Source organism: Malaya genurostris, chromosome 3, assembly GCF_030247185.1.
Source record: "Malaya genurostris strain Urasoe2022 chromosome 3, Malgen_1.1, whole genome shotgun sequence".
Classification (NCBI taxonomy): Eukaryota; Metazoa; Arthropoda; class Insecta; order Diptera; family Culicidae; genus Malaya; species Malaya genurostris.
In genome coordinates, this window is record NC_080572.1 from 213,365,300 (window position 1) to 213,375,302 (window position 10,003).

A 10,003-nucleotide genomic window follows, 5' to 3' on the forward strand; every position below is an offset into this window, starting at 1 on the left:
TAATGAATATCGCTAGTTTTTTGTCTGAGTAAACGAACAATACGTCAATTGTTCACAAGCAGATTGGAACTACATTTGACAGATCAATTAGAGTCATAACAATGTCTCCGATTATCTCTGGTTGTAGGGTCACTAAATTCTCCAATACACTCAGGCAAAAAATATATGGAATTTCATAATGATTTCGTATGATTTTTAGCCACAAGAATATCGTAAGCGAATCATAAGATCGCCTTATGAAATCCCGAAAACAGGAATTCCAATAAAACGCCTTATGAAATTTATACGAAATTTTTAGGAACATTGTGCGAAAATTCTATGATAAACATAACTTCTCTCATATATTGTGAAGTTCATAAGTTGTTCGTATGAAAACTATAATAGTGATAGATAAGATGTACATTGCAGAGGTATATTTTTCATATTTATCTTATGAAATTTCGATTTTGGTGATTTTTGATGCATCATAAGATTTGCCTTATGATTTTCACTACTCAATTTGCCTGAGTGTACGTGAATAAAGCTTTCTTAAAAATCATGTTTGTATTTACGGAGCGTTGATGCATAATTATTTTTGAGTGTAGTTGCCGATCAACAGTAGATTTTATACTTTTCGTATTTTCTCAGTGTGACATCTCATCAAGAAGACACGTTCGCAGGTGATATAGTGAGTGTGTGAGTGATGTGCATAAAAACTTAAATTTGGGATAAACAAAACATAGTAAGAACAATACAAAAAATTTAAATCTCTTCCACTACGAATTCCCTAATGCCATTCGTCTCACCGACAATTCTGTGCGATCTTGAACTGCGCTTGTCTACATTTTTTATGTCATCGAAAAAATCGCCGACTGAGCTGCTTCGCAGGTAAACTGAAAATTATCTAATCCAGTGCGGCCCAAGGATTGAAACAAACTCCGGTGTTCTGTACGTAATGAGAAAATACCAGCAGCTAGCTTTAGTGCTAATATCGATCAGCTGCGTAGCAATTCTTTTAGTATACAAAAGCGAAAACAATCGTCTGAAGTATGTGCTAGAAGTGGTCAATATATTCGGTCGCAATGATGTTGCTTCGTTGATCCGGGTTGACAACAGTAGCCGTTTCCGACCGTCGCCATACGATTTAGATAGTCCACTGCCAGTATGGCAACGTGTTGGAGACGATATTTTCGTGTATTCAGCGTTCTGGCAGAAAAATGAGCTGGAAGTCGGAGGAACCGTCGTAAGTTTGGCTGTTGGATTAGAACAGTCAATCGTCAACTTTAAATGCCAGGTGCAACACAGCGGCAAGGAAGTTGTATCAGGAAAATTTTTATTCGAACGACTGGATAATCCAACCGGTTCGGTGGTGGCACCCAACGGTGAAGTGTTTGTAATCTATAAGTTTCTCTGCAAAGTGAAGCGGGATTTTGGTCATCCAACAGAAGTAATTTTCACCGATGCGACACATTCGACAAAAAGGTAAATAGTATTTTCATTTGCATAACAATATTAGGAATAAAGCTTAACCATCATCACAGATTCATCCCGTTGCGCGTGATCGAGAGCAAATTGGTTTCTCAAAAGCTAACCATAACTGCCTGTGTGGACTTGAATAATTATTTGGAATTGGAAGAAGAATTTCGCAAACCATCCGCAGTTCTTCAATATTTCTTGCATCATCAAATTGTTGGTGTGGATGATTTCATAGTGTATAATAGTAACAGTCTGGATTCTACAACGACGTCGATTCTATACAATCACGGTATTAAAGTCAACCTACTGCCTTACAACTTCCCGTTCGATCTGGCGAGCAAACAACAGAACCGACGAATTATTGAACTAGACTGTCTTATGCGGAACTACAATGCTGCCAAATACACCTTTGTAGGCGGCATAAATGAGTATCTCTATCCGAATTCGCGTCTTCGCAATAATAACCAGTTCCTTAAATACGTCGGGAAACTATCAACTGATGTTACAGAGTTCTCCGTTTCGCTCAGAACGGTTTGCATAGACAGCAGAAAGAAGATATTCTCCGACAATATGCTTTACGATGTGGAATCTCGGAACGATCGTACGTTCCTTGTGTATCGACCCCAAAACTACATCCGAACAGGATCTCAGGAATTTGCCAAATCATTGAATGTGGACGGTAAAATCATGTTTGTTCATCGATACGTAGAAAAATGTGCCAGCAAATCGGGTTTGTACGACTGGACTACGGTTCTGGATGAGGATTTCCTCCAGTATGTCACCGACATCGGAAAAGAGCTGAACAAGTTGATATTCCGATGAAGTCAATTCTAGTAACATCAATCGCATATTAGTTTCATCAACATGGCTGATGGAAGTTTCATTGAATGCACAATATACAGCGTTCGCACAAGTAATTTTTGAGTAGAATAGCAATCGTAACGATTACTTTTTAGGGCTATTATAGGATACAACGAGTTTGTAAATAGGATATCATATACGAAAATCTTGACACATTAACTAGCTCGAGTAGAAACTAGAGTCGTTCTTACTACTTACTAATCAAAGATTTTAAAACGTAGCTTTATACACTTTTGATACGAGCAGAAAAATGCAATGCAATCACAAATTTTCAATTCATTTGGAATACTAAGCAACAATAACTTCAATGAATTTCAACGACTTTCTAATTCTAAAATAAAATATATCAATTAACTTTAACATGTTGTCATTTTTGCTGTGTGTGTTAAACCTATCCTAAGCCCCACTATCTAACTTTTCCTATTTTGTTTATACATGCAAGTAACTTAAGTCCAGAATTCATGGAGATATTGACTCAATTGAAATCCGATGACCCATTTCGTATGCAGAACAAATCGGGTTTCGAGGTCACCATCGGTTCATGGATTTTTTAGCGAGCAGGGAAAAGCCCGTTGAAGATTAAGTATGCCAATCTCTCTCCAGCAGGCATAAAACTTCCTCATTTTTTCAATCAACAGATTACAATGATACAACTGATACATTTAGGCTTAAGGGCTGAGGACAGTACCGTAAAGTGGTCGGTGTTTTGCTATTTTCCCGTTTCAAATTATGTTTTCTTGGAAACGGTGCAGAATATAGAAAAACCCACCTAACAATGTCTTCGAAATTTAGTTGAGAATATTCTGTGAAATTTTCAGAATGATTCAAAAATGATTTAAAAACATATATGTTATCGCGATAAAAATAAAGTCTTGTATTTTTCTGTGAAACAAAGTCAGTTTCAGTGCATCCGCCATTTTTTTCGCTTTGGCTTCCTGATAGCATTCTGAAAAAGAAGAGAGAAATAAAATTGGCTCGACATGGCTGCCAAACACACTGACATTCAATCTTTGTGAAAGTTGAATATTTTTTCATTGTTCATTGGAATCCATGTAATGTCCAACCCATACGATAGATTAATGTGATAAAACTTCTCATCAAAATAATAAAATATATGCTGGCAACCCGGTACAGTTTGCTCATATACGAGAGAGTACAAGAGAAATACGATGCGCAAAGGGAATTGAGCGAGCCACGTGGTCGATTTAAAACTCAACACGTGACCCTCTGTCCTCAGACCTTTACACTAACTATAACCCTATAATTAGTTGATGACAAGACCAAACATTAGAGGGCAACAACAGATGTGCGCTTGTTTAAAAGGCGAGAGGAAAAGAAAAATGGATAGGTAAAAGATGAAGGTTGGTGTAGAGGGTAGTAAGTAATCATGGGCGGAAGACGGGGTTAAAATTGACATGTACATCAAATTAGTGATCGAAACGATGGTAGAAGAGACGGTGTGGGAGATAAACGAAAATATAACATTAACGGTTACAAACAAATACTGATTCTGACTGCATAAATACAGGACCACCAAGAACGGATTTACTTTTCGGATTGATCGAACAAAACCAACCTTTTTTAACCTACCTAGTGGTGTACTGGTGCCTTTTATTTTACTTCTATTTTCAAAAATATGAGTAGAAGGTTCTGTCACGATTTTTTTTAAATCTTGAGTAAAATAAGAAACTTTTTTCTTGGGTATGAACTAACATAAACTTTTCAATTTGTAAACAGTTATGCCAAGTTAATAAGAATTCTTTATTTTGCATCGTCCCATTGAATGATTTAACACACTTTTTGCTCTATAGTTTTGGAACCGGAAGTCGGACCCGGATAAAGTTAAACAGTAACCTATGAGACTACAGGAACTTTCATTTGAGTCTAAGTTTGTGGATATCGATCAAATCATCTCTGAGAAAATTGAGTGAATCTCGTTTTAGAGTTTTCAACCACTATTTCCGGTACTCCTGGAACCGGGACTGGGAATCGGTTTAGCCGAAGTTGGTTCTTTCAATGAGTAACTTATATAGCTGACAGTTTTGAGCAAAATCTAAAAGAGTTTTACCCTTTTTTGCATCGCTCTAAATGACGGTCCGCAATTTTAAACCCCCTTTTTACCCTATTCAAGTATGATGAAATTCAAATTCTTTATTTTGAGTAATATTATTTGACAAATACTTTCTATATGAGAAAGGCAATAATTGTACTTTTATAGAGAAGCATCGCTTCTTGATTTTGTGATAATATTTATAAGAATTGAATGAAAGATTCACAGATTTACATATTTTCACTTGAAAAATATAGATTTAAATGTAGCAACCATGCACACTATACGAAATGGTACAAAGCACGCTGCGAACGGTTCAAAGCCGGTGGTGTTTTTTTCTTCCGTACCGACGCGTACCAGTTTTGCATCATCGTTTTGAATGACGATTCAAATGTTTTGATACTTATCGCTCTATAGTTTCGGAACCGGAAAACGGATTTGGATGAAATTGCACCGTATCTTTTAAGACAAGAAGAGCTTTTATTTGAACATGATTTGTTAAAATTAAAGTGAATTCCGTTTTTTTTTAGCCTTTCTTCACTATTATCGGTGCTTTCGAAAGCGGAAACCGGGGACTAGTAGTCCCGAAGTAGTTCTGTATATTCACTAACTAACAAGATCTGCAAACTAGATGAATTTTGTAGTAAGTTTCATAAAAATGTGCACCTTGTTTCGCCATCGCTTGTAAAAAATTCTCATGAAATTGAAAATTTTCACTAATCGCACTGGAACCGAAAGTCAGATCTGGATTTTTTAAAAGATTTTCAAGACCTTTAATTTGTTTTATGGTTTGTAAAAAACAGTTAAGAGATTTTCGAGAAAATCGAGTGTGCAGTTTTTCATAAATTTGCAAATATTTTCTTGTGATTCCGGAGCCGGCAGTCGGATCCAAATGAAATTCGGGAAAATTGTATAGGGCTATGAGAACTTTCATTTGAATCTAAATTTGTGAAAATCGGTTCCGTTATCTCTGAGAAAATTGAGTGACATTATTTTTAACATACACACATACATTTCGTGATTTGACTATCTGAGTCGAATGGCTCTGCGGGCTTAGGTTGTAAAGTCGGTTTTCCCAGCGATTGCATAGCCCAAGTAACATTTTTAATATTAATAAATACTTGTAGCTGTCTTCAATGCTACATAATAAATCTTGCATTAAAACTTTAAATTCCACGAAAGCCTATTGAAAACCACTGTAAGAACATGTAATTTGACATTTTAACCAACAGCAAAACACAAATCTAGCGTGAAGTGAATGTTGCGCCCAAAATTGTGGCTCTTGTGATAGCGGCATCGTTGTGACACCTCGTGTCGATCGTGGTGACATCTGTAAGTGTTCGCTACGCTGATTGAGCAAATTTTACACACAGTTCATATGTGAGCCTGTATATATGTTATCTGTGGTTTTTGTATTACATTTATTTACGTTTACTGTCTTGTTATTTCTGCAGCACATGTCTTAGGCCTTCTAAATAATTATATATCTGTTTTTTGATTTCGGGAGGGGCCCGGCCCTCTGAGTACGTAACTGCGTAAAACTATTTGTTTCTCCGGAGAACTGCTTTTTAACAGAGAATATTTATGTCGTTATCGATTAAGAAAACTGAAACTGACCCAGGGTAGTTCCATCAAACACTTTTCACGAAACTGTGTTGGGTTCGCACTTAGCAACGGGGGTTTAAGTAAACCTGATATAAAAATCAGGTTCGAAACTGACACGATTTTCAGTTCAACAGTGATAAAACTAGGTTAGAAACTGGCTTCAAATAAACAGTTCGGCAGCAGTTATGGTGGAAACTAAGTTAGTTTTAGTATTAAGCGAAAACGACATTAGTTTTGTCTATTTTGCGTAGCGCGACAAATGCATTGAAGTAGTGTAGCCCACTTTTTCATTTCTACATTCATAAAATATAGGCAATTTTCCATCACACATTGATGAAAATTTTTCAAAACATATTTTATCCATTCAAAAAGTCAGGTTCAACATTCGTTTGAGAATAAACTTAAACCACTATTATGTAGGGGAAGATGGGGTAAAACGACCCCCGAGGCAAAATGCACCTTTTGTTTTTCTCAAAAGTTACCAATTTTTTTCACTGAAATTTTAATGAAACTGAAAGTGCGCCATAACAACAGATTACTATAAAATTTTGGTAACGATGGTTCAATCATATCTGGAAAATAAAAAAAAACAATTATGTCTCTGTTATAAGAATTTTTGATGTTCGTTCCATAGTAATTTTCTAGGGTGAGGAAGACAATTTTAATTATGTAAATTTTCTAGGGTGAGGAAGACAATTTTAAATATCTTCTTTGCCAATCATTCGGGTTTTTAAAATCAGTTCTAATACAAACGATGTATTTGCGATTTTATAGGAAAATCGTCAAATTTATCGTCTCATATTTTTGGGGGCAAAACGACCCGAATTGTGTGAGGCAAAATGCTCAAGAATTCGCTTACAGAAATTATCCATAAGTTATCAATTTAATCAATAATAGTGAACAATCTTCCACCTGGCAAATATTTCGGCAACGAAAAGTCTAAAGCTTTCTTTAAATATGAAGAAGAAGCTTTATGAGCGTGCATATTGCCCCGTGGTTGTCATGAGCTTTAATCTATGTTCAGATAATCGCACTTCTCGTAATTTAAAATGTATATTTCTCATGTTTTCCACGATCGGGCGTCATGCCCCGCATATATTTCAATAGACAATTTTTAAGGGTTTTGGAAAATAATATATTTCATGTATTTTTCAATGCATTTAGCGAGTATTTGTACGTAATTTTGAGAAATAATGTTTACGGAAGATAGTCAGGCATGAAACTCTTCCGTGTTATTCTATATAGTTAAGATATAGCTACATTTCCTTAGAGGGTGCGTTTTACCCGATCTACTCCTAGTTGTACAATCGCTTCAAAATAACAAACAACGAAAAAGAATACGTTGGGGTCTAGTAATTTACTCGTAGAAAGTATGTGCAAAATTTGAAAAAAAAATTGTGAAGTAGTTTTTGAATAACAATGGACACGGACTTTCAAAACCTGTTTTCGAGAATCACACGTTCAAAGTTTATTGTCTATAAAAATGAAGAAAACAATTTATTTTTCTAGAGGGCGCGTAGAGTCTAACACTTTCAAAAAAATATATTTTTCTTTGCATTCTGTTAAAAAAAAACATTTTAACAGTGTTTCGTCAAATATTCAAGTCAATCGAAGCAGAACTCTGTGCCTGTGCGCCGAGCTCTTGTCTCTTCGGAAAGACAAAGGCCCATAACTTCCAGAGTTTTGTTCCGATAGGTTTGACAATTTGACAAAATATTCTTGAAATGTTTTTCTACTAGAAAATACAAAGAAAAATTTAATGAATTTTCGAAATCGTTAGACCCTATTCACCCATTAAAATCAAATTATTACCAAACTCGATTACCTGTTTTCGATTTTATTGATTATTCAATAATGAGCATAACAAACGCTGAAGGAACTTTCTGTTTTCCGGAGATCACTGACGCATCCCTGAAACTGAAAGGTGATTCTCCGAAAAGAACACAATTTCAAATCAAAACATTTTATTTCGATCGCTAATGCTATAAAACTGAACATTATCTTCACCGAGAAACTCAAATGAACATTACTCACTGCGTGAGTGATCAAATCACCGAAATTCTTCGAACAGTCGTGTTTTATCCTTTCTATAAATATTACAACAGTAGCAAATCAATCACTAATTATAAAATCACGGCAAGTTTTAATGATTTCGACGACTACTACTTCAATCGTTGCATTATTGCCGCATTCAGCAGACCAGCATCCTTCAGAGTCTGTGCACTATCCGAAAGCTCCTTGCTGGGAAACGTAGTGAGCAAGGCGAAATTCTGCAATGCGTATTGTGGTCGGGCGCTGTTTGAATGGAATCAAATGAAATCTTTATTAGTTTTTGTCACCTTGAAATCGAACCGATTTACTGCACCTTATGATATAACGTCTAATGTTATCAATCGTGTGGCTGTGATTAAAACGAGCAGAGAGACGAGATCCGTCCGATAAACGAATCTGCAATGTAGTTAACGGTTGACTTTCATCGGTGGCCAATTCTGAAGCCGCTCTGAAAATGAAATTTTAATCATTATCAACGCCATCAACTATTGCTGTTGGTCAAGCATACTGTTTTTCGTTCTCCTCATTACTAGCAGCATTTCCAGCAGGCACCGATGCACTTTGTACAACATTTGGTGCTGGACTTCCCAGTGTTTGACCACTTCCACCAAACGGTTTGAAAGGGGTGGATTGTTTTTCGTACTCCATGTGTCGATTGTCTTTCAAATCAAGATGAATCATAGCAGGACCTCTGGAACGTAACTCATTCGGAATTTCTCCACGCATGATCGATTCGAAAAATTCTTTGTTCCCAGGATCCTCATACCGGCGCAGTTCCCCGTCGTTTATGGAAAATCCTTGTCTCCAGAGAGTCAACGTCACTACTTCATGATTACGACCGGATCCACTTGCCGATGCACGATTCGCATCCTGTACGACCTGATGGTCGTCGTCAGTCTGACCAAGTCTATATCCGGTACCAACGTACAACGATGAGCTAGAACTGGGACTTGCATCCGCATCAAACGTTTCCATGTTACCTTGTTGCGCGGAACGGAATATTTCCGATACATAATCCTTGATGGGGTTCTTTTTGGGTGGGCCCAGTACTTGCTGCCCAGAACGTTCCGATCCTCCGGCATAGAATGCTTGACCTTGTTCACCATCATCATCCGAAGAAGATTCATTCATGTTAAACAGTGTTGTGATACTAAAAGAAATTTGTCAGTAATCAACATTTGAACGACCACTTTCAACATACTTGGATGATTGACCAGTTTTTTTAGGTTTCGATTTTGCCTCCGAACGAGAAAATTGAATCGAATCGTTAGGTACATTGTCATCATCCGAATCATCATCCAATGGAGCGAGGGCATCATCGGTTGGATTATTATCGTTATCTCCTTCGTAGAAACTGGACAAAGCAACCTGTACAAATATGTTTAGCAATGAATACACGTATCACTAGTGACCGGTATGCGCACTAACCTGTAGTTCCCCGTTTGCCGCTTCAAGATAAAACTTGGCCCGATCTTCGGAAACCCCGGTCACATCAGAAAACTTTTTTATCAGATCTTCGTTATTTGACATGTTAGAAATTGTATATAGAACTGTTTTGAAAAGTTGCTCGGAATGCTTGCGAAATGACCACCGAATAATGTTCTTTCACGATAAATGACGACAATTAGAACAAACTAGCCATCAGTTAGGAACAGAGATGCCAGATATTTTCATAGAAAATCTGTATTACGTTGAATGAAAAATCTGTATATATCTGTATTCACCAAAAAACCGAATTTTGTATAATGAAAATAAGGTGCGGTATTGTTATTCCAACATTTCTTGGTTTTATAATGAGAAATTCAATAATATCCGACGAAATTAAATGTTGGCAAATTTTCATCAACAATCAGAATCAACAAAACGCAATTTCGATTTCATATACTTTCATAATATTGTCTACGGACCAACGCCATCTGGAAGACTCATGCAACACTCAATTCATCGACCACTGCCGATCGCCATTACGATTTACGAGAA

The 10,003-nt window shown here is 36.6% G+C and overlaps 2 protein-coding genes across 2 annotated transcripts; one reads left to right on the top strand and one right to left on the bottom strand.

The window, feature by feature from the left end:
- The first annotated feature begins 678 nt into the window (after positions 1-678).
- Positions 679-2,509, top strand: LOC131437841 (uncharacterized). Its single transcript, XM_058607456.1, has 2 exons — positions 679-1,461; positions 1,521-2,509. The coding sequence occupies exons 1-2, from the start codon at positions 935-937 to the stop codon at positions 2,275-2,277; spliced, it is 1,284 nt and encodes a 427-aa protein (XP_058463439.1). The 5' UTR covers positions 679-934; the 3' UTR covers positions 2,278-2,509.
- A 5,409-nt stretch (positions 2,510-7,918) lies between these two features.
- Positions 7,919-9,673, bottom strand: LOC131438072 (NSFL1 cofactor p47). Its single transcript, XM_058607867.1, has 5 exons — positions 9,452-9,673; positions 9,225-9,391; positions 8,532-9,173; positions 8,337-8,471; positions 7,919-8,266 (listed from the first exon to the last, which is right to left on the bottom strand). Exons 1-5 carry the CDS (start codon positions 9,551-9,553, stop codon positions 8,134-8,136), a joined length of 1,179 nt encoding a protein of 392 aa, XP_058463850.1. The 5' UTR covers positions 9,554-9,673; the 3' UTR covers positions 7,919-8,133.
- Between the last annotated feature and the right edge of the window lie 330 nt (positions 9,674-10,003).

Excerpts from the sequence above, each read along its gene's own strand:
- LOC131438072 (XM_058607867.1), bottom strand. The coding sequence starts at position 9,553 with ATGTCAAATAACGAAGATCTGATAAAAAAGTTTTCTGATGTGACCGGG. Across the intron at positions 8,472-8,531 it reads AATGAGGAGAACGAAAAACA|AGCGGCTTCAGAATTGGCCA; the intron begins GTATGCTTGACC and ends TTTCATTTTCAG. Across the intron at positions 8,267-8,336 it reads ATTAGACGTTATATCATAAG|CGCCCGACCACAATACGCAT; the intron begins GTGCAGTAAATC and ends CCATTCAAACAG.
- LOC131437841 (XM_058607456.1), top strand. The coding sequence starts at position 935 with ATGAGAAAATACCAGCAGCTAGCTTTAGTGCTAATATCGATCAGCTGC. Across the intron at positions 1,462-1,520 it reads GCGACACATTCGACAAAAAG|ATTCATCCCGTTGCGCGTGA; the intron begins GTAAATAGTATT and ends CCATCATCACAG.